The sequence below is a fragment of the Camelina sativa genome, chromosome 4 (genome assembly GCF_000633955.1).
Source record: "Camelina sativa cultivar DH55 chromosome 4, Cs, whole genome shotgun sequence".
Classification (NCBI taxonomy): Eukaryota; Viridiplantae; Streptophyta; class Magnoliopsida; order Brassicales; family Brassicaceae; genus Camelina; species Camelina sativa.
Genome location: NC_025688.1, coordinates 26,118,815 through 26,146,483, shown reverse-complemented (window position 1 = coordinate 26,146,483; position 27,669 = coordinate 26,118,815). Strand labels below are relative to the sequence as shown.

Sequence of the window (27,669 nt, the reverse complement as noted above, 5' to 3'; positions counted from 1 at the left end):
CGTAGGGTCCGTACTCCTCCACCCCGTTTTGTCAGACGCAAGGTAATCCCTCTCTCTCTCTCTTTCTCAACTCAATGGTCCTTGATAGTTTTAAGCTTCATTTCTCAATCTTTGGTTAAGCTTACTTCATTTGCGTTAGGATCAGAAATGTTGCAACTTGTCTCTGAATACGAAGATATAGTTTGAAGTAAATCTGGTTACTAAAAGACTTGTATTGTACAATGTGTAGTTGAATCTTGCATTGCCAAATTTTGTAGATGTGCGTTAAGATTATCTCTTATGATTCCTGTTACCATTTGAACCATAATACTGTAGTTGTTTCAAAATAGTCTTTGACTTTTGAGGTGGATTAAGCATGCTTAGTTGCTTACTACCTTCACTTAATTCTTAACAATACTGCTTTCAGTGAGACTATTCTCTTCCATCTATTTCTGTTTGAATGATTTGCTCTCCTACTAACTGAATGGTTATTTCACATTGATGATCATCAGGATGATGCTCCCAAGCCTGGACAACCAGGACAGGCCCCTCGTCCAGCTGGTCCTGGAGCTGGTGCTGCACCTCGTGTCTGAAGTCTGCAAGCAGCGCTCTCTCTTGTTTTCTTATATGTTCTAAGTTGTTGCGTTTTTAAGGATGTTTTTCTCTGGTTCAAGTTATATCACTATGTGGATCGTGAATCCTGTCAAACTATTTCAGTAGTTGATTCAACTTTTTTTTTGGCACCTCTATATCCCCAGTTTTGCAATCTGCTTTTCTGGTTTAACTTGATGCTCAATGCTTTGTTTGCATTTCATTATCCTAAAAAACTAGTGGATGCTGAATTTGAGAATTGAAAATGTGTTTTGATTTATTCAGCCAACTTAATCTTCTTGTTCTTCAGTACAGTACAGATTTGAGATTTCACTAATAATAAAAGGTCGGGGTTAAATCAAATACCCTTCGTTTTGAGGCTAAGCCTGCTTCTATCCTTATAGGATAGCTATGGGCCTATGATATCGAATGCGGCCTGGACTTAACCCACTAAATTCTTATATTTTCGACTTTTTTTGTTGTGGTTGTTGACACCTGACAGCCTTATATTTTCGACTTTAGAAAATCTGAATAAAACTTCACATATTTTTGGATAAATCACATTGTATAATATATGTTTCTAGGACATTAGCTGCATGTATTCTGGAAATATTAGGTAATCCTATTTCAAAAAGGTAAATTATCGTATCAATATCATTATTTAAGGTATTCTATCTAGCCTTTTTGTGTTAATAGGAAAAATATATAAACCTTATTTGGAAATCTATATAAAGTTTAAAACATATATGTAGTAATTTAGTTTTAGTTACCAAATTTTTGAGAGTTACTCTCAAGCAACTAACATACTATTAACATTAGAAAATCTGGGCTTACAAAGTTATAAGCTATAACTTTTGCTTTTATCTTTAACATTGGACATTTTATTTAAAATTAAAAATTAACTTTGTAAGAACATATTTTGTGAAATCAAAGCAAACTTAGGAAACTAGTTAACCAATTTTAAAGTTAGTTACTTATTTTATGAATTGAAAAGGTTGAGAAATTATTCGATAAAATTACCGTGTGTAAACTAAATATCATTTAATCTTTTCCTATAAACGGATCGACTTGTACTTATAGGATTGAACTCAAGTCCGAGTATAAATAATCATATTTATCAATATCGGTTTCTTATTTAACGTTACTTTTTGCGAGCGTAAAATCTATGCAATATAGAAAATTTAAAATTCAATGATTATTTTTCTGATACAGGAACATGTATATAAACTAAATTAACGGTTTTTAACTAACTAAAACATAAATATCACAAACTTTCTTTTTTCTTTAATTTAATCATCAGACGTTACTCAACGTTGACATTTTTTAACGTAATTTTAAAAATTCTAAAATAACTAATAGTGATTATCATTCTTTTTTTCCCGGTAAAACTAGCGTATGTATAAAGTAAACTAACGGTTTTTTTAACGTTTTCTTTCGCTAGTAATTTAAAAAATTTGTAACTCTTAAAATTTCTTAACTTTAAGAAATCAAATATTGATGTCTAAACAAGAAAAATGTTGGATCTCATAACATTTTTTTAAAAAAACAAATACAACAATTAAAAAAAAAAAACATTTGACTTTAGAAGAAAACGAAAAGTAATAATACTATACTTTAGGCTGGAATACGTATAATCCCAAACACAAGAATCTCTCAGTATCCAATACTCTAAAGAAGAGTATCCCTTTACACTTCGTAGATATCATCTATTTTGTCGTTTCCTTTCTATTTAGCCTTTTTAGCTTTTTTTTTTTTTGGCTTTTTTTTTTCATCCATTCTTTTGTTTTCATTCTTAGAACTTGAGAGGAAGACATCGACGGAGAAAAAAACGCAGAACTTTTTTTTTTTTCTGGCTGTAATTTTGTGGAGTCAATGGATCTAATTGGTAAAGTAGTCAAAGCTGTACACAAAAACTGTAAATTGAAGCTGTAAGAAATAGCTCTATATGAAAACTGTACAAAAAAGCTGAGAATAAAGCTTTTAATAACATTTTTAGTAAAATTTTTATGATTGGTAAAAATTCAAAACTGTACCACTTGTTAGTACTTTGTTTTTGTTCACCAATCACTACCAATGTTATTCAAATAAAAATTGCAACTTTATTAGTTTTTTTTGGGTCATTACTATTAAATTTTGTATGACTATAAAAAATGTCTACGAACCTTCCATAAATTTCATTGACTTTTCAATATTTTTCTTGGTGATCGTTTCATTTTCATTCTCCTTCTCTTGTTTAGACGCGGAGCTCTCTTTTTCTTCGCCGGTCTTTCTCAGTGAGTCTCCTTTTTTTTTTTCCTCTACTATTTGATCTAGTTACACTGTTAAGCTAATCACCATTGGTTTCAATTAAGATTTTACTGTTTCAATTTGGCTTTAATTCTTTGATTACTTGTGAGTTTTAATGAGTTGCTGCGTTTGGTGAATTAAAAGGCGACACCTTTTTTTTTTTTTTTTTTCCTTTACGCGTGAAATTTCACTTTTGGGTTTGGAATCGAAATGCTTAGTGCTTTACAATCATATAACCCTAGAATTGACAACAAGTGTTGATCTTTTTTGTTCAGTTTTGGCTTCATCATCTGAGTTTGTGAGATTTTTGGGTTTTATTTTTTATGTTGCAGAGGATGAGTTAAAGCCACTTTGGGTGGGGGTTTATCACGGATTTGTTCAAAGGAACCTCCTTTGACAGTTGGACTAAAAGCATAGGTACTTTTCCGATACTTACAACTCTAAATATATATATTTATATATTTACGAGGTTGACAAGGTTGTTTTTTTTTGTTTGTTCTATTAGAGTTTTAGAGAAGAAAAAAGATGAAGAAGATGAAATTGAGATTACGAAAGCTTTAGTTTTGGTTTTGGTGCAATCATTGCCGTGGAAGCTGGGTTAAAGCGAGAGGATCAGAATCTTTTATGTCAAATTCCTTTTGGGTATTTTTAAAGTTTCGATTTTTATTCTTTGGTTGGGTGTGTTTGGCTTTCAGGAAGCTAAGACAGTAGGGATTACCTAACATGGCATTTACTATTCCGTTTGACTTGCTCTGTTTTTGATTTTCTTGTCATTGCTTTAGCTAGAATGTAATTTACCCTCTAGATTTTTCTTGAAGCATTTATTGGTGGAGTTGAGAAATCCAGTCTAAGATTTTGTTCTTTCTCTGATCTCTGGTGATTCAATTTGTGTGTGTGTGACCAATCAACTTCTACTTTGTCTTCATTCCTTTTGCTTGGAGTTGTTGTCCTTTGAGGAGTGTTTTGATTTCAATGTTATAATAAAGCCATGATTTTTTTCATTTTTTTCTATGGTTTGTACTTTTGTAGATGTTTTGATCTGTCACTCTCATACAAGTAAGCTCGTTGGGGGGTGATTATCAGTCTGAAGTTGGTTTGGAGTTTTTTTGTTCAAATGGCTGCTATTCAAGAGAGGTTTCCAGTCTCTTCTTCGTCTTCATCCTCGTCATCATCATCCTCCCTTTCGCTATCAACAGTGCCTATAGATGGAGAATTGTGGATGATTGCTGAGGAAAGGGTTCAGGAGATACTATGTGTCATCCAACCAATCTATCTTTCAGACAGAAGTAGGAATGAGATCATTGCTTATATCCAGAATCTTATCAAGGATCGCCTTGGAATTGAGGTAAGAACTTTGGTGCTCTAGTCTAGTGGATATTTTGTTTGATGAGGTTTATATCAGTCCCACTTCTTATGAATATTGTATCAGAATGATGTTTAGTTGCGGTGTTGCGTAAGAAGATTTGACCCGTTTTATTTCGTTAAAATGCTTAAGTTTCTTGCTGTATGGTTAGATTCAGATTCAGAACTATTAGTTTTCTTGCATATGGTTTATCTGGCTGTTTCTTCTTTTAACTTAATCAAAATGTAGCTTTAATGCGGTTTTGTATTTACCAGGTCTTTTTATTTGGTTCGGTGCCACTAAAAACCTATCTCCCAGATGGAGATATTGATCTGACAGTCCTAACTCCTCAAGATACGGAGGAGGACTTGGCTGAAGCATTGTGTAGTATGCTTAGAGCTGAAGGGGGAGCATCCGATTTCCAAGTAACTGGTGTTCAGTATATCCAAGCACAGGTTTTTGCTTGGTTCCTTCTTTGTTTCGAATTATATGTTTCAAGAAAACTTATTTTCATGCTTATGCCGCTCATTTGACATTTTCGATGGAAGGTCAAGGTCATCAAATTCAATATCAAGAACATTGCTGTGGATATCTCTTTTAATCAAATGGCTGGATTATGCGCTTTATGTTTTCTGGAGCAGGTAAATACTTAATAGCTTCGGCTTATGTTACTTCTTTCATTATCCTATCCTTAACTGATTTGATAAAATCTTTGATTTTTGTTGCTTTGTTAGGTTGACCAAAATTTTGGAAGAGACCATCTGTTCAAACGTAGCATCATTTTGATTAAAGCCTGGTGCTATTATGAAAGCCGTCTTCTTGGTGCCAACACTGGTTTGATCTCAACATATGCATTGGCAGTACTCGTCTTGTACATCATCAACAGTTCTTATTCATCATTGTCTGGCCCTTTAGCAGTAAGCATTTTTTAAAAAATCTGCGCTTATTTGAGAAATGCTTCCAATATTAACAGGTTAAATCTATCATCTACAGGTACTGTTCAAGTTCTTGGATTACTATGCATCATTTGATTGGGAAAATTACTGCATCACGGTCACTGGTCCGGTCCCGATATCATCTCTTCCAGATATTACGGGTAATGACGCTGAGATTCTCTTCTGTTTCCCTTAAATTTGTAAATAAAAATAAAATCATTTGTTGTTGTGCCTTCAGGAACCGGAGATCATGAAGTAGTCCTAAATGAGAAGTTCTTTAGAGAATGCGTGGAGTTATATTCGGTTCAAACTAAAGCTGTCGAAGCCAACAGGCAGATATTTCCTATAAAACATTTCAACATACTGGATCCTCTGAAACACAGTAACAACCTTGGACGTAGTGTGTCACAAGGTACCCTATTGACCAGAGATTTCTAATGCCACAAGACCAAAACGAAGCTCATGATTGGTCTCTCAAGTAATAGTTTTCTATCTTTTGTCCAATCTTGTTTAGGAAATGTCCCACGTCTAAGACATGCTTTTACTCTGGGAGTTCAAAGGCTAAGAGATATACTTTCAGTACCTGGAGAAACCATGGGTTGGAAACTGGAGAAGTTCTTTCGCAATACATTGGATAGGAACGGTAAGGGACAGAGACAAGACGTAGCAGAACCTCTCATCGCTTTTGGCACTGGAAGAACAGAATTATCTAATCTTAGAGGAGATTTTGAAGGATACTTCAGAAGTCTTTTATACGGGAAGTGGTTTCACGGTGAGATTCAGTATAGCTGGATCCCTCAGGGTCAAGAAACGAGTTCTTGGGACGTTGTCAGTTGGTCTGTGACCGATCAAAAGAATGTTCTATATTGGACGAATCCGGATGGTTCAACGTCGACGCAGAACATGCAGAAATCAAGAGGAACTGGCACTTACATTCCTGATATGGTACATTCACCGTTTACTCTTTAACTTGTATAGTTGTATTCCTATTATAGAAAAGAATTTGTTTCTCAATTGTATGATCCATCGGGGTTTTTTTTTTTTTTTTTTGCAGAGTCAACAATCTTACACTGATAGGCTCAGTATTACACCAAGCACAGTGAACGCAGCATATCAGACTCAACAATCTTGCACTAATAGTTTCAGTAGCACACCAAGCACAGTGAACTCAGCATCTCAGGCTCAACAATCTTACAATGGTAGGCTCAGTATCAAACCGAGCACAGTGAACTCAGCAGCTCAGACTCAACACTCTTACAATGGTAGGCTCAGTATCAAACCGAGCACAGTGAACTCAGCAGCTCAGACTCAACACTCTTACAATGGTAGGCTCAGTATCAAACCGAGCACAGTGAACTCAGCAGCTCAGACTCAACACTCTTACAATGGTAGGCTCAGTATCAAACCGAGCACAGTGAACTCAGCAGCTCAGACTCAACACTCTTACAATGGTAGGCTCAGTATCAAACCGAGCACAGTGAACTCAGCAGCTCAGACTCAACACTCTTACAATGGTAGGCTCAGTATCAAACCGAGCACAGTGAACTCAGCAGCTCAGACTCAACACTCTTACAATGGTAGGCTCAGTATCAAACCGAGCACAGTGAACTCAGCAGCTCAGACTCAACACTCTTACAATGGTAGGCTCAGTATCAAACCGAGCACAGTGAACTCAGCAGCTCAGACTCAACACTCTTACAATGGTAGGCTCAGTATCAAACCGAGCACAGTGAACTCAGCAGCTCAGACTCAACACTCTTACAATGGTAGGCTCAGTATCAAACCGAGCACAGTGAACTCAGCAGCTCAGACTCAACACTCTTACAATGGTAGGCTCAGTATCAAACCGAGCACAGTGAACTCAGCATCTCAGACTCAACAATCTTACAATTGTAGTTTCAGTAGCAAAACGAGCACAGTGAACTCAGCATCTCAGGCTCAACAATCTTACAATGGTAGTTTCAGTAGCAAACCGAGCACAGTGAACTCAGCATCTCAGGCTCAACAATCTTACAATGGTAGTTTCAGTAGCAAATCGAGCACAGTGAACTCAGCATCCCAGGCTCAACTGTTCAAACAGAATCCTTGAATTGGTCTCTTAGGTAAAAACCCTTTTCATCATAACTTCACATACCTACCAACAGCAAACAATGACAAAGAGTTTTTTTTTTAGTTTTTTTTTTTTAATGGTGGTAAATGGAGGTTGAAGCATATGGATGTTTCATTTTAGGACTCATTAGGAATGTAATTCTGTTGACCCATAATTCATTGAGAGGTCTCTCTTAATTCGTTGAACAGAAAAACAAAGAATCTGATATTAGCTCTTTGCATATTCTTGATGATCATTGTTGTTGTACTTTTGGTCAATTAGAGTAAATCGAAAATCCTAAAAAAAAAACTTGAGGTTTATTACATTGCTATGACGCTGTCTCGGAAGCAACTTTAGTTTGATGACTGATACATACTGATAGAGAAGTTGTTGTCGTTGTTGTTGTTGTTGTTGTTGTTACTTGTTAGTGGAGTTAAGGGCCCAACCTGAAATCTTTTTATGACACTTAAGTCTTATCCATATTGAGATATCCTATGTATATGAATATGACGATATACATCCAAAGCATTACGTCACGTACTCACCTCTCTCACATATAGTATATCCTAAAATTAATTATTACTTTCATCTTCATAAGATCTCTCCTGTATTGTATAGAGCGTTCCTCTAGGCAAGATCTACCGATAAGTTTTATAGTTATGTGCAATAATTAGGTTGATTAAAGAGATCTTAGCAAGATCAATTATAAATTTGTAAAATTATGACGACAATTTGGGTTAGTGGCATATATAATATATACACCAAGTTAGGAAACTATTATAGATAAGTGAGTCGGTGACACATAGATTAATCTTATTTGTTGAAACTATTTTAAGTTGGTAAAATGGCTTCACAATTGCTAATGGTTGCCTTTCCCTAATGATACTAGGATCGGATCCCAATGATACATACGTGTCTATTTTCGACAATCAGTAACATGTTTATATTAACTTGTATAATGCATTTCTAAGCGAGACATGATCATTACAAGATAAGCAAACGCAATTATTCACTTCTTACGTGCTAGAATGTTGTGTCGTTGTTAATTATTATAAACACTTCTAATTATATACAAAGTATAGTATTTATAATACACTTACGAGGTTCGAACCTCCATGCTTTCTATTTTAAAAAATAGGGGACAATTTTATAAAAGAGTTTTCCGCTGTTCGACCTACCTCTTCAGTCGGCACTGACCAATGATAGCACGTGACTCCGATGTTTACGTTACTCTTTGATAACAGACGGTAATATAATTTTAAATCACCCTTCTCTCACTACTTGGTTTGGAGTTATAGTATTCCATCTCATTACGGTTACAAACCAAAATCAATTGTGTGCATCTATTGTAACTTTTTAAAGTGTGATAACGTCTTTAATCCTCCTCTTTTGTAAAAGGAAACAAAGGAGGACTTAGGAGATAAATGAGAAAGAATCCAACGTCTCTAATGTTTTCCCCAACAATAAACTTTGTGGTCAATGCATCTTTTGAAAAGTTTATTACTTAGATTTTGATTTTAATCACCAAATTTTAAAAATTTATTTAATTTTTCCTGCTATACGACTTGTCATAGAACAAAGCATGCAATGATGGATCATTCCGATAAAAAAAATGATAACATAAAGAAATCAAAGAAAAGAAAAAAGTAAGAAGTTGCCATGTTATAAAACCCATCATGACCATTGTTTGCCAATTTCAACAAAGTTGGCCCTCCAAATTTAATAATGCAATGCTTCTTTTCTTATATAGTTGTTTATATATATCTATATATATATATGTATGATCTCTATTATAAAGAACAACACTACAATTTCTTCTTGACCCTAAAGAAACGAAGAAGGAAAGAAAAAATTCTCTTATTTTCACCATTTAAATCGATTGTTTTTTTGAAGATATATAGTATAATGGAAGCAAGGAAGATAAAGTTTCACGCTTTATTACTCTCGTTCTTACTTATCTCCGGAATCCCTTCGATTCTTGGGTTGAGTGTGAGTATGAGAGCCACTACTAGATCGGAGCCGGAGGCATTTCACGGCGGAGACTTCTCGGAAGTGAAGATCAGGAAGTTGATGGTTACAAACTTGGAAGTTGATGATTCAAGTGACTATTATGATGAAGGATCATCATCACCATCACCACCAGTGCCTGATTATGATGATATCTATAGAAGGCAAGGTGATGTCCCAAGCCCCGGTATTGGCCACTGATACATGTCATGGGTATATTTTTACACACCCAATAAATACACATTCTGTGTTATATATTTATACATACATCACATGTTGTTTATATACCTTTTTTTTTCCTAAGAGAGGTGGTCTCTATATATACTCTTTTCGTTGCTTTTTCCTCATTTTTGATATTTTGATTTTATTCCATTCTGTCTTTTTTTTTTTTTTGTTCAGAAAAATAATCGTTCCCTTTTTTACTATTAAATTGTCTCATTTCCTCGTGTTGATGGGAAAAGCTAGCTTCATATGTATGTAGATATGCATTTGTCCGTTGTAAAAATGTTACATGTTATTAAGAACTAAAGAGTAATTTTCTTTTATAAACAAGAAAAAAAGAAAGTAAGCTAACCACAATATATAATATAAAAAACAAGGTCCATAATCAAAATATAAGATATTTTTTTAGTGGGATATTTAACTAATACCTGAGAATCTTGTATGTTTTGTTTATATAGTTTCATGTTTCCTAAAACATTAAGAAATAAAAATTATATGATAAAAGAAAACACAAAAACATTCCGCCAGTTTGGTAACAAAAGGAACATTCTGTCGGGTTATACAGTCTTCGACCATTCACCAATGCAATTGTTGTAATTTTAAATTATAATAACAACGAACACTATACAAAGTTTGCCTTAATGGCCGTTAACAAAGCCTAAAAAGGTATTTATCGTGCACATGGGACATGTTAGTGTGGTGTAGATATGAACATACCATATACTGTACATGCATTTTTTATTGGCGTTCAAGAAAGTTCTAATTTACGCCCTTATTTATCTTTCTGGATTCGGAATTAGCAATTTAGCATACGTAAGTTAATGAGTTAACACACAATCCCATCTTCAACCAAGAAACACAATTATCTTCAAAGAAAACTGTACTCACCATCTATATATCATGCATCAATTGGTTATATAGGTTAAGAAGGCCTAATAAGTAATAAGTGGTCCGACAATGGAATTTGTGTAAGCTCAATTTGATTTGAACTTCTTAATCTTCAAACATTAAAACTTGATCAACATTTATTTGTCCCCACTATAAATGATAGTTCTATTTTAAGAATCAAGCATATCCTGAAATCTGTTTTGTTTTTTGGCAATCAAAAAAATAACTGGCGTAAAACATGCCGAACTTATTATTCACTGAAATAGACACCTAAACCACTGTTCAAAGCAAAATCTTGTTGACCAAAGAGACTCATATCAAGAGCAGAAAACAAATATATCGTTCACATTTGACTGGTACATACACCAAACTGAAAAAGACACGCATTCCTCAAATCACGTATAGAATCTTTAAATCATATAAAATACATTTTCTTTACTTTGAAATATCAAATGTAAGTGTGATTTGTCTTTGTCGTCATGTAGCGCATGCATATATATAGTATTAGTATTAATATATTAAGTGATTTGATAACATGTCTCTTTTATACATGCATTGAATCCACCGACCAGTCTACTCGATGCTTTGAATTATACTATAGTTTATAAAGATTATGTTGTGAAGAGCAAGCTGAATCGATTTTTGGAATTTGATTCCGATCCGGTTTTTTATAATTGTTCAACTACAATAATGTTAAAGTGGGCGAGAAAGATAACAATCTCACTTTCATCTTTCAAGTAGCAAGCAAAATAATACTAATGTATAAAAAGGTTGAAAATGAAGTTCCACGACACCTAAAAGAAGAGTGAAAGAGAAAGAAGCATAAAAGAAGGGAATAGAAAAAAAAGAGCACCAATCAATCACTTCAAATTTTATATGTATATTTGTGTAAACAATTATGATATAAAAATTATTAAATAATTGATTTTTTTTTTTCTAACGTAAAAATATATATATATATATATATAGATATATTTATAAAAAATCCTGATATTTTTTTTTCATTTATTATATGTCATCTATAGTAGTTTGTCTTTTTTTAATTAGGGAAAAAAATTCTTGACATACATACATGGGGAATCTACCATCACGTAAAAGAAATCTAAAGATAATTTAATTATAAAAAAAATAGAAAAGGTAATTTAATTATTTTAAATAAATACTAGTGACTATTTATAGAAACAAATATTTATAAAATTTTGTTTTGTTACCACTTACCACCAATATTTACCTTTTTTAAAAAGCCGTTTATGTTTCTTGTTGCTGTTATATTAAAAAACCAAAAACTGAAGAAAAGAGAAAAAGAGGAAAAAAACAGTTTCGTTATTTTGCTGGTGGCGATGACCAGATTGTGAGGCTGAGTGAGGTATATATATGCTACACAAAGCTCCATCAATGGCGCAAATTCTGTTGGTAAGTAAAAGATTTTTTTGTTTTTTTTTTTAAAGATGTAAAAGTATGTAACTGTCGGGGAGGAGCACTCACGTGTTTCTGTCTCTTCACCTGTAAAAAAGAAGGAGAAATCAAATAAAAGAAAGGTTGCGTTTTTTTTTTTTTTTGTATAGCCAAAGCAGCATGTGTATGTGGAGGCTATGGCCTTATGGGTTCTTCTTATCTTCTTCTTCTTCTTCTTCTTCGTCTATCTTTAATTCAATGATAAGCAGATCATCATCTCTTTCGATTCACGTCACCCCCACTCACCCACCCAGAAATTTTTTCACATTTATAAAATTCTCTTCTTCTAAGTGGGTAAAATACCCATAAATAAAACACAGTTGGCCTTGTGTGTGACACAATATGGGCAAACAATTAAAAGAAGGTAAGAAAAGCTAGCTAATAATTGAGAAATCTCCATTTATGGCTAAAAAAAAAAAAGCTTAACACTTTTGCAAGTCAATTCCTTTTCTTCTCTATTTTGAAAAATCTTATCCTGGTGGGTTGGGCACTCTCTACTTTCTAGGGTTCTTCTCTATTTGATCTGGGTTTTTATATCTCTATATAATGGCGTGAATGAATGGCATGTGCGTGAATGTGGCCTACTTTGTTTTTCTTCTTCTCTGCTTAATTTGGGAAACAATGTTGAGTTGTCGTATTTATTGTTTCACTGTTTTCGACATGACTTTTCATTTGCTTCTGCCAAATTTTTACCCAATTTCTCTCNTTTTTTTTTTTTTTTTTTTTAGCTTGAGTTAGATTTATAAATCTATCTTCTTTTTTATTTCCTTTCTCCAGGTTCTTCTTCTTGTAGCTTGTTAGGTGGTTTCTGAAGGTTTAGAGTTCAAAACCATGGATCTCAATCTCGGGAAATGCTGTGGTTCTCGTTCTGCTAAGGTTTGTTCCTTTTTTGTTTTGTTTTTTTTTTTAATTAGATTTGTTCAATTTTGGAGCTTTTTTGAAGATTGGAATTGATGTAATTATTGCAGAAGGAATCATGGAGGTCGGTTTTGCTTCTTGCTTATCAGAGTCTTGGTGTTGTCTATGGTGACTTGAGTATCTCTCCGCTTTATGTTTTTAAGAGCACTTTTGCTGAAGACATTCAACATTCTGAGACCAATGAAGAGATCTACGGTGTTATGTCTTTTGTTTTCTGGACTCTTACTTTGGTTCCTTTGCTTAAGTATGTCTTCATTGTCCTCCGAGCTGATGATAACGGAGAAGGTGAGTAGGAAGACCACTCAGACCAGAATGGGATAAAAACTGAAAATTTGTTTGCTTATGTAGTTATGTTGCAAATTTCTCAGGTGGAACTTTTGCTTTGTACTCATTGATCTGCCGTCATGTCAAAGTTAGCCTCCTCCCTAACCGACAAGTTTCTGATGAGGCACTGTCCACTTATAAGCTTGAACATCCACCGGAGAAGAACCATGATTCGTGTGTTAAAAGATATCTGGAAAAGCACAAGTGGTTACACACTGCTTTGCTGCTTCTTGTTCTTCTTGGGACTTGTATGGTTATTGGAGATGGACTTCTCACTCCAGCTATCTCCGGTATTTTTGCTTTCTCTGTGTGTAGATGATATCTCAGTGTCTAAGTGCTGGTTTAAAGAGTTTTCTAATCTTTTCTTCTTGTTGTGTGTAGTTTTCTCTGCAGTGTCAGGTCTTGAGCTGAATATGTCTAAAGAACATCACCAGTGTAAGTACACAAAGAAGACTGGTTTAATGTTAGTTTTTGCTGCTTGAGTTCTGATGAATGATGGCTCCCTTTTGTTGATCAAAACGTGCAGATGCTGTGATTCCTATTACATGCTTCATATTAGTCTGCCTTTTCTCGCTACAGCATTTTGGGACACATCGTGTTGGGTTTGTTTTTGCGCCTATTGTCCTGACTTGGTTGCTCTGCATTAGCGGTATTGGCTTGTACAATATAATACAGTGGAATCCTCATATATACAAAGCTCTTTCTCCTACATACATGTTCATGTTCTTGAGAAAGACTAAAGTAAGTGGATGGATGTCTCTAGGCGGAATCTTGCTCTGCATAACTGGTGAGTTATAAGGAATCAACATTGTTAACGTCGCCATAAAGATGTCAGTAATCTAACTCTTTAAGTCTTTTGTTTTAGGTGCTGAGGCCATGTTTGCTGATCTTGGTCACTTCAATTACGCAGCAATTCAGGCATGTTTCTAATTAGCTTGGATGCTTTATTTGTTGTTACATCCCCACGGATTTCAACAATTCTTTGTTTTATTTGCTGTAGATTGCGTTTACCTTCCTCGTTTATCCGGCTCTTATATTAGCATACATGGGGCAAGCTGCTTACTTATCCCGGCATCACCATTCTGCTCATGCAATTGGCTTTTACGTCTCTGTGCCAGGTCAGTAGTTTTCCTTACTTGAAGAACTTGAAAATTTATCTGGTGTTGACCATTGAAACCATAATCTGAACTTTTGTTTATTTTAATCCTTGGTTTTGAATAGAATGTTTGCACTGGCCTGTGCTTGCGGTAGCTATTCTTGCTTCTGTTGTGGGAAGCCAAGCGATCATCAGCGGGACTTTCTCAATTATAAACCAAAGCCAGTCTCTTGGATGCTTCCCTCGAGTCAAAGTTATCCACACCTCCGATAAGATTCATGGTCAGATTTACATACCGGAGATAAACTGGATGCTAATGATTCTCTGCATTGCTGTTACTATCGGGTTTAGAGATGTGAAACACCTGGGAAATGCATCAGGTATGAGGAGATTCTTTCATCAGCTCAAAATTTTTGGATTCTTTGACTTTGAGATTATATTTTTGTTCCTTTGTGGTTGGTTTCAGGTTTGGCTGTAATGGCGGTTATGCTAGTGACGACGTGTCTTACCTCATTGGTCATTGTTCTTTGCTGGCACAAGCCTCCGATACTAGCCCTCGCCTTCCTTCTCTTTTTCGGATCAATAGAGCTTCTCTACTTCTCAGCCTCACTTACCAAATTCCGTGAAGGCGCTTGGCTTCCAATCCTCTTATCCTTATTCTTCATGATTATCATGTTCGTTTGGCATTACACAACCATCAAGAAATACGAGTTTGATCTCCAGAACAAAGTCTCGCTTGACTGGCTTCTTGCATTAGGTCCAAGCCTTGGAATCACCCGAGTTCCAGGTATCGGTTTAGTCTTTACGGACCTAACCTCTGGAATCCCCGCCAATTTCTCCCGGTTTGTTACCAACCTCCCGGCTTTCCACCGTGTCCTCGTCTTTGTCTGTGTGAAATCTGTCCCAGTCCCATTCGTTCCACCTGCTGAGAGATACCTCGTGGGCCGAGTAGGTCCAGTTGACCACCGCTCTTACCGCTGCATCGTGCGGTACGGATACCGAGACGTCCATCAAGACGTGGACTCATTCGAAACAGAGCTGGTGAGCAAGCTTGCGGACTTCATCCGTTACGACTGGCACAAAAGAACACAACATCAAGATGCCGACACCGCCCGGTCAGTCCAGTCCAACGAATCCTCAAGCGAGTCAAGACTAGCAGTGATCGGAACCGTGGCTTACGAGATAGAAGACAATCTCCAACCAGAGAGCGTCTCGATAGGATTCTCAACAGTGGAAAGCATGGAAGACGTAATAGAAATGGCCGAAGCAGTGCCAACCACCACTATAAGACGGGTGAGATTTGCTTTACCAGAAGACAGTTACGAGGACGAAGGATCGTCAGCGTCTGCAGAAGCAGATGCAGAGCTGAGAAGCGAGCTGAGGGATCTGTTGGCGGCGCAAGAAGCCGGGACAGCGTTTATATTGGGACACTCACATGTGAAAGCGAAACAAGGGTCATCGGTGATGAAGAGACTGGCGGTTAATTTCGGTTATAATTTCTTGAGCAGGAACTGTAGAGGACCTGACGTGGCGCTTAAGGTCCCGCCCGTTTCTCTTTTAGAAGTCGGCATGGTTTATGTTGTCTGAACTACTTAAAAAATCCATAAATATATATAAAACCTAATTCCTCTGTTGTAAATTCGTGACGTTAGCTTCGGTCTTTCTATTAGATCCATCTCTGTGTTTGTGACTTTTGTCAAATCTAAAGACCAAGACGGTCAAAATTTTCAGTATTAGTATTATACATTATCCATTGTCTCTCTTATCTTATAAATAAATAAGCTCCTCACCAACAGCACACAAAACGACAGCGTATAGAGAGGGAGGGGTTACAAAACGGTGCGTTGGGGGTTGGAGAATGGGCATGGATCATGGCGGGAAAAACCTAACAGATATGGCGGGAAAGGCTCAACTAATAATAGACTTCGCATTGCCGCCCTCTGAGCAAAAAAGACTCGATTTTTCTTCTGTAATCCCTCACTCACCGATTCAGAGAGATATGGGAGGACCAGCGTACGATTGTCTGACGAACCCTCTAGGAGCTGTACGATTCTCCTTCGCAAATGCTCTGTCCTCCGGCTACGATCCGGCTTCGTCTGTCGGAAAAGACTGGGGCGTCGTCGATCTGTTTCTTCCCTACTTCTCCGATGAATCTGCTCTCTCCCAGGTTCCTCTTTTCTCTTAAATCTCACTCTGTTTCCGGATTCGTTTCTTTGATTTGCTTTTTATGGGTTTAGGGCGAAATTGGGTTTTGGGTTTTTGATTCACTACTTCCCAATTCGTGTTTAGCATATAAAAAGGTTGAATTTTTCATCTAATTTGGTTCTGTTTCTAACTAAATCAGCTTCCTTTAGGTTTTAATAGTCTATCCACAGATTGAGATTGGTGACTTTGGGGGGTATAAAAGGATATACTCTGAGATATTTTTGGGTCTATTGTAGGTTCCAATACTTGATTCATCAAGTATCAAGTGGTTACAGCCCAATACACTTGTTAGGTTTCGTGGAATGATACAGGACATGCTTGGAAATGAATTCTATGCTGGTGCATGCAAGGTATGCATTAATATTCACTTTGCTTTTTATGGTTTCTACTAAAGGAGCACTGAATCTTTATTTGTCAATAACTGTTATTTTTTAATATTGTGTTAAGGATGGTTCAACATGGAGAACAAATAAGTTCAGTGATGTCTCACAGTTTCCTGAGGGTTCTCCCACCGATATGCAAGTTTGGGAGCGTCGCTTACTCTACTGTGTTCCTGTATGTTTTCTCTAATGCTGGATCTTTGTTTTTTTTTGTTGTTGTTGTTGATCTTTCATAGATGTTTAAACATAATAACACTTGATTGATTGCAATGTTTTAGGTCCCAGGACAAAACCAATGGACTGAATGTTCTTCTCAAGAGCTGAGGAACCGGTTTTTGGATCTAACTGGCCAAAACAGGGAAAAGCGTGTGAGGGTGGATGAAGAAATGACTGATTCCATGGAGTCCAATGTAAGTAACTTAGTTTCTCATGCTGGCTTTATTTTATGATACTGATTTTGTTGTAGCAATATGTGTTGGCATTTGTGGTCAATAACTAATGGATGCCATCATAAACTTTGCAGACTTCAGAAGCTGGTATTAATGGCTCTCCTTTCAAGAAAATGGTAAGGATCTCTAGTCTCTCAATTCTTTATGCAATGTGTCTATGATTATATAATACGCTAAGCGACAATCAAGAAGCGGAAACCCCATAGATTAGAAAATTTTTCCTTATTGTTACTGGTAGTAATCATGAGACATTGAGATTTTGGCTGATGAAATATTTCTGATTATATTGGCTTTTGTGTATATCAGAAAGTGGGGGAAGCTACACCATCAACTTCAGAATCTCAGGTTCCACAAAGTTCTGGTCTTCCGCCAGCTACAAATACAGACTCTCTACCTTGTCTTGTGAAGGTAATTATATGGCTGTTTTCATTATTTTTTCTGTTATCATGTATATACCTTAGCTGCAAAGATTAGTTTTTGACAAAATTCTTATGCTGCCACATAGATGTATGATTCTCCAGAGTCAGAATTGAAGCTAAATGATGTGGTTGAATTTCTTGGAGTGTTGACCTTCGATCCAAATGTTATGATGGATACGGATTCACTTGATGAAATCTCTGATGACCTTTCTGAAGCTGAATCTGTTCAGATGCCCTCTCGAAAGGTTCCACGCCTCCATTGTCTTATCCACAGGAAGCTTGAAACACAACATTTCCTGCATGGTTCTTCGTTATTTACAGAGGCAAGTACCCATTGACTTAGCTCTCATACCTATTCTTGTCCTGGCATTTGTTTTTTGAATCTCTTGTTCCTTATTCTATTTGGCAGCCCAAATCTCCCCAAATATTCAAAGAGATAAGAAAGAGTTTGATGAAGTACCTTACCGGTCTACTCGGGAATGATCACATTGCCGCACAGTTCCTATTATTGCATCTCTTGTCGAAGGTAATAATTTTGATTAACATGGATTACTTGTTTTTCCTTCTCACCTTACACTGGCTGATCCCTTTTAGTATTGTACACTCACATGTTTTCCTCCTTTACAGGTGCATGGAAGAGTCGATAACGTTGCTGTTGGGAAACTTTCACTTAATCTTATACACCTTAATAAAGAGAGCATGTCTATCTTTGGTACCCAGCTCAGTAATGCCCTCAAAAACCTCCTACCATTCACACAATCTATACCACTTACTATTGAGTATCTGAACACTGCCTCTTTCGGTCCCAAGAAAGACTATGGAATTAACAGGTAAGAATCCATCTCTACAATCTTAATGTGGTTTGAATCATTCTTATCCGAGAAACCTTCAAGTATATTGTTTTTATGACTCAGATTGATGCCTGGAGTTCTACAAATTGCTGATGGTACGCACTTGATATTGGACGAAACAGAGTTGCAACCAGGCACCTTGAACTCTGTTGGAGTTGAGAATGCAAATCTGCTCAAAAACCTCTTGGAATGTCAGAAGGTAAAGTAATGATGTTCTTATTCAGTTTATAATCTTATATTCAAATATGAAACATGGATCTGCTGCTATTTTCAGGTGGAGTATGATTTCCAATATTATAAAATGGAAATGGCCACTGATGTTCAAATGCTCATCTTCTCTGAGGGAAAGTCGAACATAATGCCTGCCGATTTGGTTCTACCTTTTCAACCTTCCCAAGTGAACTCATTGGAAGTCATCACACCAGAAACAGCAGAAGCTTGGAGGTGCTACTTAGCTACTTGCAAATCGTTATCTCACTCTATTGGGCAAGAGTTACAACAGGTATGTATATATCATTGGTCTTAATGTTAGAACCCATTGTTTTCAGACTTTTGAGTCTGAAGTTCAATTATCTTCTGCAAAATTTCGTTGCAGGTGGTGGAGAATGATTTGGTTGCAGCAAGACAAACAGATCGTAGTTTAGGCAGCCAAGACTTGAGCAGGTACTAAAGTTTCCTTAAGATTTATTCTCAAACCCATCGATTATATAAACAACTTTTAATTTGTTTATTTGGTTGTGCAGGTTGTTGACAATGGCTCGCATGATGTCTGTAAGTTATGGTGAGACCACGCTCTCACTAGAGCACTGGCAAATGGTGTTGGAGCTAGAAAGACTTAGAAAGGAGAGGCTCAAGTAAAACCGCCGAATCTGAGAATATAGATTATGGTTTCGAGATTGTTTGGATTGTATAATCTTCACTAAGTTATATGATTAAGAAGAACGATCGTTTCCTATCTATTTATTGAGAGGTTCATGTTTTGAGCTTTTGATTGATTTGGAAAATGTTTAAAATAAAAATATTAGGGTCTAATTTGAAAAGATAGACGAACTCACACGAACTCAATTTTCTTATTACCATAAAATTATTGGATTTGAACTTTAATATTACCAAAATTGGAACATGAAGTATTGAATCAAGCACATGCACACTATCACACCTCTACTTAATAGTGAAAAGTAGTACCAGAGAGAAAAACTAAGGGTTTGACAAAAAAAAAAAAAAAGAGAAAAACTAAGGAACGTTTTCGTGCAAAGCAAGCAAATAAACAAACTTAAGCAATTATCCTAATTGAAGAAGATTCTTTAATGAGATAAGATCCTTTCTTCTCCTACGTATGTAAAACTGAAATTACCAGATGGAACATGGAAGTCTTGGTGTTGAATCGATCTCATAATTTTATCACAGAAGACTTGCTTTTGGTGGAAGTCATCTCACTTCTCTCACGACTCTCGTTTGTTTGAATTGAAAGAACGAATATACACACGATTTAACGAGTTCCCAAGGTCAAATCGATCCTTGGTACATCTCGGCTAGGCTTTTGCCATAGNTTTTTTTTTTTTTTTTTTTTTTTTTTTTTTTTTTTTTTTTTTTTTTTTTTTTCTGGAGTTTACACAAGAAGAAGAAGACCTAAGATCAGGTCAAAAGAAGCTCACTTGGAAGCAACGAGCTAGATATCTCCTTGTCCTCTTCTGTGGTTGGCAATTCAAGTCTTCTTGTAATGAAAGGATGGTTCAAGAGCTCAGACGCGGTGGGCCTGCGTGGATGAATGTCACGGCACAGCTTCAAGAAATCGCTAGCCTCCGGAGAGATATCTCGACCACGCAACTTCCACTCGTAAAAATCATCGAATGGTTCCGGGATAGGTATAGCTCCAAACATCTCATAAACCACACACCCTAGAGCATATATATCTAGGTCCGGATGGATGATCAGTTCGTTTGGCGCAAAAGACTCGGGTGGCAGGTACTTAGCCGTACCAAAGCACATGGAATCATATTCGGAATCAGGCTCCTTGGATGAACCAAAACCAGCAAGCTTGAGATCCCACGGCTCTCCAGTTGTAGTGGAAGGGAAGATGAGAACGTTAGATGGCTTGAGGTTGCAGTGAACGTAACCATGGGAGTGAAGAGCCACGAGTCCTTCTAGGATCATACGAGCCGCGCGTTGGACCAAAGACTCAGGTATCGGCTGTGGGAAACCGTAGATCATGTTATTGAGATTACCTTGGGAGGCGTACTCCATATAGATCGTGTAGCATTCGGAAGGTTTGGTTTGTAAGTAAAGAGTGGTTGAGGCGTTGACGATGCGAGGATGACCACGGAAACGATGCATGATCCTGAGCTCCTTGTCGAGAATGTTTTTGAGATACATAGGCGATGACTTCTTTGCCCAAAGTCGGGAGTTGGAGTCCTCCTCGAGAGAGACACAACCGAAGCTACCACGGCCAAGAAAAGACACGGTTGTCAAGGAAGACTCGTCGACGATCCAATCATCATCTCTGCAAATTTGCTCCATCATCAAAGTTATAAAGCTTTTACGTATTCTATACTCTTTAATTAGGGTTTAATCTTGTCTCTGTGTTTCTGATAGATCATCATTGTTTATCGATACCTATCTATTTATATAAGTTTCAGAAGGTCGGTGTGGTTGGTTCGTTTTTCAATTGGAACTAGGATCATGTTTTCCTTTTCCAATTACGAAATTATGTTAAACTATATCAAAATTAATGTTAATATTATCCAATGCTTAAATATATTGAAATAAATTATTTAAAATTCGAGGAACGAAATAAATACATTTACAAAAAACCAATATTCACCAAACTAACTACGGCTTCAAGATGAGAAAGATATATATTTTCGTTCTAAGTTTCCTTTTTCACATTTCGAGTTTTTCTAATCGATTTCTAGATGATTATATCAATTCAATTGTTATTTATAATTTTAATTTCTTATAATAAAACTAGTAAAATACTATGTTAAACCCATGATATAAATGTTGTTAATTTAGTATATTTTCCTTTTTACCCCCTAAATCTTTTGTATTTGACAAAATCGTCTCAAAATAAACAAAACGATAAAAATAAACCCTATCATTGGTCTCTCTCGTCTCCCTCTGTTCGTTCCATCGTCTTTGCTGCGCCTACCTTCCTCTGTTCTCTCTTCTCCTTCTCCTATTTGTTCTAAAAACTCTTCCTTTGCTCGTAAAACCCAATTCAAAAATCCCAGTATTAATTAGTTTCCAAGGTGAACAAACAATGGCAGCAAACTCGGAAGAGCAGAGGACGACGACAAGAGATAGCATTTACAAAGCTGCCAGGAGTATAAAACGACGAGACAACAGTCTCTACAACGCTCTTCGATCTATCTACCAAGACTCCATCTTCGTCCGCGAGATCTCTCAGCTATGGCCTAAGCTCCCTCTTCTTGCTAACCTTCGTTGTGGTCTTTGGTACTCTCCCAAATTCGACGCCACCTGCTACTTCAAATCCACCGATGGTCATACAAACAATTTGTCTTTCAACACTTCTCGCCTCAATCTCCATCTTCCTCTTCTCGCTGGTATCATCACTTTCATCCTCATCATGATCTTTGAGAACTAGGCTTTGTTTTGTATTTAAAGCATACATCTTTATGCAATTGTACTTGTGTTGTGTGATTGCCAATGAATAGGAGAGAAAGGAGGATGTATCATTATTGATTCCACTAGGAAAGGAAAGAGATTTCCGGATAGCATGTCGAAGACGATACCTATATGGTCATGTGTCTTGAACCGTTCAATTTTTAATCATCTCAAAAGATTATGTAACACTGTGAGTTACAATGTTCACTTTGTCTGCACTAGTAGATTGTATATGACTCCTTTGTTATCGTGTTTACAATCTTGTTTTGGAATAGGGGTTGGATGATGATCATGATGGTGATAAGATAAGGAAGTTGTTAGATAAATGGGATTGTTCGTTACATTTACCACTTTGGGTTTCAAATACTGAGAGGGCTTCTATTGAGGCTAGATTGGATGAGTGGACAAGAGAGTTAGATGAAAGTGGAGCTGATATATCTTCTTTAGTTTCATGTTTGAGAAAGCCTTTGCGGCCTCTTTGGGTTTCACAGAAAACTGTTGTGTGGTTGAATGAAGTACCTGATCATGATTCATGGGATTGCACTCCTCTCATCCTTGTCTCAGCGTCTGTTTCTGGTGAAGTACAAAACAGAACCAATTCAGAGTTTAGTTGGAATTATATTCCAGGAGCTGGTGATGATGAAGAGAGTTGGGCTAGAGGTTTATCTCCAAATGTTTTTTGGACACATGTTGATGATCTGATTCACTGGGGGCCTGATTTGTGTAACCAGAAAGTGGCAGAGATTGTTGAAAACGATAGAGTGTATAGAGCGCAGAGAGGTCAGGAAGCTCCACAGGTTGTTGTTAAGTGCTCAAAAACTAATGGTGGAGTCGATCACGCTAAGAGTGGTGAAATCATGTCTCTTAGTACACCAAAACCTAAAGTTGGGATGATGAATGTTGATGAAGAAAGCTTAGTATCTTGGTTGGCATCAACGAATCTTGCTGTTGGGGCATCACAAGTAGGTGAGTTTAGTTTCTTTGCATTAACTATGCTTAATCGCTTCAGCTTCTCATCAAATCTTCTTCTTATCCTTTTTGCAGCTGGTAAGGCGACGACATCTATTGACTGCATATTAAATTGTGATCAGAATCCCATCTCAGTCCCTCTGTCACATCTTGAAGAGCATTTGCATCTACCCATGAAGGTATAGCTTTAAGACAAAACCAAACTCTTGCATGATACACATTTTTGTTTCCTTGAACATATATTCATTAAAAGTGTGCATCTGTTCTCCAGGGTTCAAAATATGATAGATTTTCCATATCAAGAAATCTCCCTGCCGCGGTTAATTTTGCTAAGCTCAAGATGAGTTCAGGGAAGAAGCTCTTAGTTTGCTGTCAAGATGGTAAGTTTGTTTTTGTATTCAAGCATAATTTGTAGCTTGTAACTTTTATGGTAGTCTCTCTAATCCATACTATAACTATGATTGACAGGGGAAGACATCAGTGTATGCGTTTGTTTGGCCATCTTGATATCATTATTCAATGAAGAAGGTACTGCATTTTGTACTTTTTCAGGGTTTTGGTTCCGCAATGTATGAAATGTATCATGATGCTGAGATATTTGAATCATTTTGTAGGGGCCTTTGATGGTGGAACATGTTTTGAAAAGAAGAGTATAACAAAAGTGGAAATGCGACGGATGCTAATATTTATATGCAAGTACGCCGTGAATGCTCGGCCATCTAGAGGAAATCTTAAGCAAGTTTTTGGTTTTCTCTCGTCTCAGCTCGAAAATTCAGACCAGTGAAGACAGTTTTAGACTATTGTGTATCTATATTAACATTTTTAACATTTTTGAAGTACATTTTGTGTTATGCTCTTTTAGTTTTACTTATTTAAATTTTTATTTACAACATTAACCCCTCAAAAATTTCTATAAATAGTATCACAACAGATTTTGTTTCCTAAATCTATATTAATATTTTTGAAGTACATTTGGTGTTTTACCCTTGAAGTTATATGTATTTAAAAACTTATTTACAAATTTAATCCCTAAAAACTTTCCAAAAATAATATCATTTCAGATTTTGTTTCCTAAATATTTTACATTTCATTTCAACCAAAAATAAAAAACAGCAATCAATATTATATAGAGACATAAACTATGATATATTTTCTATTTTATTTTCCAAACCTGTGAGTTTTGATTTTAGCGTAAGAAGAACTTCTAATTATTTAAATATTATAATTAATATATATATATATATATTTAATAAAATTTAAATTATTATGAATATGTAAAATTAAAAAAATTTAAAATACTATATAATGTAGTTATAAAAAGGACATGTTGGAATTAATAAAATATTATTAAATATGTGCTAACACGGGTTAAATCCTCATTTTATTATTTGCCAACACTATAAATATTATAATATCTAACATATAAAATCAATTTGTTTTACCTAAGATTGTGTAAAATAATTAATTCATTAGGAAAAATGTGACTTAATCACATCATATAAATGACTTATTATGTATTTAGATCTCTTATTTTTTGTTATAAGAATTAAAAATCGAAATAGACAAAACAAACTAAATATAATAAAAAATGGTCATATATTACAGGTTAAAAAATTAATATAAACATTTAGTCGCACAAGCGACCGGAAAATTATGTTATTTCTCTATTTATAAAACATCCAATATTTAACAAACAAATAGAATATAAAATATAAATAATAATAAAACTATATATGCACGCGGTGTACCGCGGGTTAAAATCTAGTAAATCAATTATAAGCATAATTCATTGAATTTTCTTGAATGGATTTGCTTAGTTTACATTTTAGTAACTTAAATATATAGATTGAACAACATTTATCTATCATTAAGCCACAAAATAATTTACCAATATATTAATCTAAATATATACTGATATATAGTCTTGATAAGACATTTGTCCGATTTATATAGCATAAATCAATAAATTTTCTTGATTACATTTGTTTAGTTTACATTTTACTAATCTAAATATATTGATTGGACAACCTTTATCTATCATTCAGTGCAAAAAGTAATTTACTAAAATATTAGTTAAAGTTGGGACACTGATATATATAACACATTTGTATGCTTTATTTAATAAGATAACTCAAAAGTAACCAAAAATCTATAGAAAAAGAAATCTAAAAATACATCAATTCATCTTGATTAGATTTGCTAGTTTTTCATTTTTTAATAACTAAGTAATTTATATCATTAACCACACAAAGTAGTTTACCAAAATATTATTAGATAACATACTATATTTTACAATATATATAATATGTATATGTTATGTATAATATATAATTAAAAAGAGTAACCCAAAAAATCTAAAAACTAAGAGGTCTAACCAAAAAATAGTGAATACACTTTGCTAAACAAAAGAAGTCTTCATTGGGAACTGATTGTGTTCTTGCCAACTTGGTGTCGCTATGGAGCAGATTATCGGAGATCTAAACGAGTCTTCATTGGAGACTGTCTGTCTTCTTGGCAAATGTACCGACGGCTTTGTGTCTCTCAAGAAGGATTCGAACTTGGAGAAATCATACGTCAAAAAGACAAGTATTCTCAAACAGTCCAAGACTCTCGAGAAGGAACTCAGGATCATGCTTCGTTTCCACAACAATCCCTTCATCGTCCAAGCTTCAAGCGATCACCTTCACTATGTGACCGGCACCAAAGGCATGAGTTTTTGTTACATCTACATGGAGTATGCTTCCTTAGGTAATCTCGACAAGATGATCTCTGATGCCGGAGGGAGATTGCCTGAAGATAGTGTCAGACGTGCCACTCGTATGATCCTACAAGGATTGAAGGCTCTTCATTCTCAAGGTTACGTCCACTGCGACCTCAATCCGACCAGTGTACTCGTCTTCCCTTCCAACACTCTTGGTGAGCCATGGGATGTCAAGCTTGCTGGTTTCCGTTTATCCAAAGAGCCGACTATGGACTCTAGCCTGTTTTTTCCTGGAACCCTCGAGGAGTACATGCCGCCTGAAGCCATTGAGCAGGACAGGTTAGTTGGACCGGACAAATTGACCGGACCAGCCCGTGATATATGGTCTCTAGGGCGATTGGTTCTTAAGATGTTTGGGGGTGTTCCAGTGGATGTGAGAGGTTCTTCTAACACATGGAGGCTGTACGAAGATATCTCTCCGGAGGCTACAGACTTTGTGAGGCGGTGCTTGGCGAGGCAGCCTTCCGATAGGGCCACCGTGGATGAGCTCTTAGACTATCCTTTTGCTGCTGAAAAACTTCCATTGTATCTTTCTTTCTTAAGGTTTCCTTCTATCATAAGGAAGATTGCCAGGGAGAAATTGCATGGAGAAAGTGAGGAACTGATACCAAAACCTCAAGGGTTAATCTGGTGAGAAGGAAAATGAAACTGATCTCCAATCTCAGTTTCCACCCTCACCCATAGGCCATAACTCAAAACAATTCCAACAAACTTTGGAATCTTTTCACAAATATTGTAAAAGTAAGCTCATAACTTAAGCATATTGCAAAACTATAGAATTTTTTATATAATAATAACAAAGTCAAGAAAATTACTAAAAAGCACTTGGAGATTCACATGGCAATATAATCCATATAATCTGAAGCCAACATAAAAGAAAAACAAACGTTTTTGAAAATTGAAGCTATAGTTTAAGCAGATTGCAGGCTTCAGACACGGGGTGCAGCACTAGCTCCAGGACCAGCTGGACGAGGGGCTTTTCCTGGTTGTCCAGGCTTAGGAGCATCATCCTGATGATCATAAATGTGAAATAACCACTCAGTTAGTAGAAGGGGAAATCATTCAAACAGAAATAGATGGAACAGAATCGTCTCACAGAAAGCAGTATTGTTAAGAATTAAGTGAATGTTTTAGTCGCATGCTTAATCCACCTCAAAAGTCAACTTCCTTAAAGACTATTTTGAAACAGCTACAGTATTATAGTTCAAATGGTAACAGGAATCTTAAAAGATAATCTTAATGCACATCTACAAAATTTGGTAATGCAAGATTCAAACTACACATTGTACAATACAAGTCTTTAGTAACCAGATTTACTTCAAACTATCTTTGTATTTCACAGAGATAGTAGTATTCAGAAACAAGTAGCACGTTTCTTATCTAAACACAAATGAAGTAAGCTTAGCTAAAGATTGAGAAATGGAGCTTAAGACTATCAAGGAGCATTGAGTTGAGGGTTACCTTGCGTCTGACAAAACGGGGTGGAGGAGTACGGACCCTACGGTTGGTGCGGGATCGAACTCTAACGACGTGAGAGTGGATAGCACAAGAGACACAGTACTGAGTCTTTGCATACAGCTTAGGTAAGGTGTATCCTACAAGACATATTCAATCAAGTTGCGAATCTCAGGACAATGCAATCAAAAAAATCAAAACTTTATAGGGTAATGTTATAAAGTTTTAAACTTTGTAGATTAAACAAAAGAGAGAAATGAAAATGATACCATCGTAGACACTGGCTTCCTGAACATCTCTGATAGCAGCCTGCTCCACAATGTTCCTCACAATGAACCTCTTAATGGCCTTGTCCTAATCCAATGTTACATTGACCAACACAAGATCAAATCAAAATCTACATATGAATGCTTCTTTAATTAAT

The 27,669-nt window shown here is 35.9% G+C and overlaps 8 protein-coding genes and 1 long non-coding RNA gene across 13 annotated transcripts in view; 7 read left to right on the top strand and 2 right to left on the bottom strand.

The window, feature by feature from the left end:
* Window positions 1–766, top strand: LOC104782539. The gene is made up of 2 exons (XR_767024.2): window positions 1–42; window positions 492–766. It is a non-coding gene; the product is annotated as an uncharacterized LOC104782539 (long non-coding RNA).
* On the top strand, window positions 2,739–7,478 carry LOC104782538. The gene is made up of 11 exons (XM_010507500.2): window positions 2,739–2,843; window positions 3,189–3,273; window positions 3,362–3,498; window positions 3,886–4,201; window positions 4,474–4,653; window positions 4,747–4,839; window positions 4,933–5,115; window positions 5,192–5,294; window positions 5,372–5,545; window positions 5,648–6,078; window positions 6,188–7,478. Exons 4-11 carry the CDS (start codon window positions 3,971–3,973, stop codon window positions 7,220–7,222), a joined length of 2,430 nt encoding a protein of 809 aa, XP_010505802.1. The 5' UTR covers window positions 2,739–2,843; window positions 3,189–3,273; window positions 3,362–3,498; window positions 3,886–3,970; the 3' UTR covers window positions 7,223–7,478.
* On the top strand, window positions 8,926–9,555 carry LOC104782536. The gene has a single exon (XM_010507499.1). The coding sequence runs from the start codon at window positions 8,948–8,950 to the stop codon at window positions 9,428–9,430; it is 483 nt and encodes a 160-aa protein (XP_010505801.1). The 5' UTR covers window positions 8,926–8,947; the 3' UTR covers window positions 9,431–9,555.
* LOC104782535 (potassium transporter 2-like) lies at window positions 11,643–15,865 on the top strand. 5 transcript variants are annotated; one of them, XM_010507494.2, is made up of 10 exons: window positions 11,643–11,752; window positions 12,572–12,670; window positions 12,763–12,997; window positions 13,081–13,326; window positions 13,418–13,471; window positions 13,563–13,823; window positions 13,902–13,954; window positions 14,037–14,154; window positions 14,258–14,512; window positions 14,599–15,865. In XM_010507494.2, exons 2-10 carry the CDS (start codon window positions 12,626–12,628, stop codon window positions 15,717–15,719), a joined length of 2,388 nt encoding a protein of 795 aa, XP_010505796.1. In that variant the 5' UTR covers window positions 11,643–11,752; window positions 12,572–12,625; the 3' UTR covers window positions 15,720–15,865. The 5 variants fall into 5 exon arrangements, with proteins under 5 accessions (XP_010505796.1, XP_010505795.1, XP_010505798.1 ...); XM_010507493.2 differs by lacking the exon at window positions 11,643–11,752 and adding an exon at window positions 11,896–12,158; XM_010507496.1 differs by lacking the exon at window positions 11,643–11,752 and adding an exon at window positions 12,203–12,272.
* On the top strand, window positions 16,066–19,431 carry LOC104782534 (mini-chromosome maintenance complex-binding protein). The gene is made up of 13 exons (XM_010507492.2): window positions 16,066–16,299; window positions 16,574–16,687; window positions 16,785–16,892; window positions 16,996–17,127; window positions 17,241–17,282; window positions 17,473–17,574; window positions 17,672–17,908; window positions 17,995–18,111; window positions 18,213–18,415; window positions 18,500–18,635; window positions 18,711–18,938; window positions 19,032–19,099; window positions 19,180–19,431. The coding sequence occupies exons 1-13, from the start codon at window positions 16,132–16,134 to the stop codon at window positions 19,292–19,294; spliced, it is 1,770 nt and encodes a 589-aa protein (XP_010505794.1). The 5' UTR covers window positions 16,066–16,131; the 3' UTR covers window positions 19,295–19,431.
* On the bottom strand, window positions 20,072–20,953 carry LOC104782533 (mitogen-activated protein kinase kinase kinase 1-like). Its single transcript, XM_010507491.2, has one exon. The coding sequence runs from the start codon at window positions 20,951–20,953 to the stop codon at window positions 20,072–20,074; it is 882 nt and encodes a 293-aa protein (XP_010505793.2).
* LOC104782532 lies at window positions 21,541–23,870 on the top strand. Its single transcript, XM_010507489.2, has 7 exons — window positions 21,541–21,999; window positions 22,111–22,250; window positions 22,336–23,026; window positions 23,105–23,208; window positions 23,301–23,409; window positions 23,498–23,557; window positions 23,644–23,870. Exons 1-7 carry the CDS (start codon window positions 21,696–21,698, stop codon window positions 23,811–23,813), a joined length of 1,578 nt encoding a protein of 525 aa, XP_010505791.1. The 5' UTR covers window positions 21,541–21,695; the 3' UTR covers window positions 23,814–23,870.
* Window positions 25,404–26,676, top strand: LOC104784318 (mitogen-activated protein kinase kinase kinase YODA-like). The gene has a single exon (XM_010509362.2). The coding sequence runs from the start codon at window positions 25,486–25,488 to the stop codon at window positions 26,422–26,424; it is 939 nt and encodes a 312-aa protein (XP_010507664.1). The 5' UTR covers window positions 25,404–25,485; the 3' UTR covers window positions 26,425–26,676.
* LOC104784317 (40S ribosomal protein S26-1-like) overlaps window positions 26,552–27,669 on the bottom strand; it is a gene marked incomplete in the record, with an annotated part of 8,105 nt that continues 6,987 nt past the window's right edge. Inside the window, 3 exon segments of the mRNA XM_019245003.1 lie at window positions 26,552–26,800; window positions 27,252–27,385; window positions 27,515–27,599. Coding sequence (XP_019100548.1) covers window positions 26,720–26,800; window positions 27,252–27,385; window positions 27,515–27,599 — 300 coding nt within the window.

What these genes read in the sequence shown, in the direction of transcription:
- LOC104784318 (XM_010509362.2), top strand. Translation starts at nt 25,486, where the DNA reads ATGGAGCAGATTATCGGAGATCTAAACGAGTCTTCATTGGAGACTGTC.
- LOC104782534 (XM_010507492.2), top strand. Translation starts at nt 16,132, where the DNA reads ATGGGAGGACCAGCGTACGATTGTCTGACGAACCCTCTAGGAGCTGTA. An exon ending in ATGAATCTGCTCTCTCCCAG is followed by an intron (nt 16,300 to 16,573) that starts GTTCCTCTTTTC and finishes GGTCTATTGTAG; the next exon opens with GTTCCAATACTTGATTCATC. An exon ending in TATTGCATCTCTTGTCGAAG is followed by an intron (nt 18,112 to 18,212) that starts GTAATAATTTTG and finishes CCTCCTTTACAG; the next exon opens with GTGCATGGAAGAGTCGATAA.
- LOC104782535 (XM_010507494.2), top strand. Translation starts at nt 12,626, where the DNA reads ATGGATCTCAATCTCGGGAAATGCTGTGGTTCTCGTTCTGCTAAG. An exon ending in AATCTTGCTCTGCATAACTG is followed by an intron (nt 13,824 to 13,901) that starts GTGAGTTATAAG and finishes CTTTTGTTTTAG; the next exon opens with GTGCTGAGGCCATGTTTGCT. An exon ending in CTTTTACGTCTCTGTGCCAG is followed by an intron (nt 14,155 to 14,257) that starts GTCAGTAGTTTT and finishes GGTTTTGAATAG; the next exon opens with AATGTTTGCACTGGCCTGTG.
- LOC104782536 (XM_010507499.1), top strand. Translation starts at nt 8,948, where the DNA reads ATGCAATGCTTCTTTTCTTATATAGTTGTTTATATATATCTATATATA.
- LOC104782532 (XM_010507489.2), top strand. Translation starts at nt 21,696, where the DNA reads ATGGCAGCAAACTCGGAAGAGCAGAGGACGACGACAAGAGATAGCATT. An exon ending in CCATCTTCCTCTTCTCGCTG is followed by an intron (nt 22,000 to 22,110) that starts GTATCATCACTT and finishes GCCAATGAATAG; the next exon opens with GAGAGAAAGGAGGATGTATC. An exon ending in ATTTGCATCTACCCATGAAG is followed by an intron (nt 23,209 to 23,300) that starts GTATAGCTTTAA and finishes TCTGTTCTCCAG; the next exon opens with GGTTCAAAATATGATAGATT.
- LOC104782533 (XM_010507491.2), bottom strand. Translation starts at nt 20,953, where the DNA reads ATGGAGCAAATTTGCAGAGATGATGATTGGATCGTCGACGAGTCTTCC.
- LOC104782538 (XM_010507500.2), top strand. Translation starts at nt 3,971, where the DNA reads ATGGCTGCTATTCAAGAGAGGTTTCCAGTCTCTTCTTCGTCTTCATCC. An exon ending in ATCTCTTCCAGATATTACGG is followed by an intron (nt 5,295 to 5,371) that starts GTAATGACGCTG and finishes TTGTGCCTTCAG; the next exon opens with GAACCGGAGATCATGAAGTA. An exon ending in GCACTTACATTCCTGATATG is followed by an intron (nt 6,079 to 6,187) that starts GTACATTCACCG and finishes TTTTTTTTGCAG; the next exon opens with AGTCAACAATCTTACACTGA.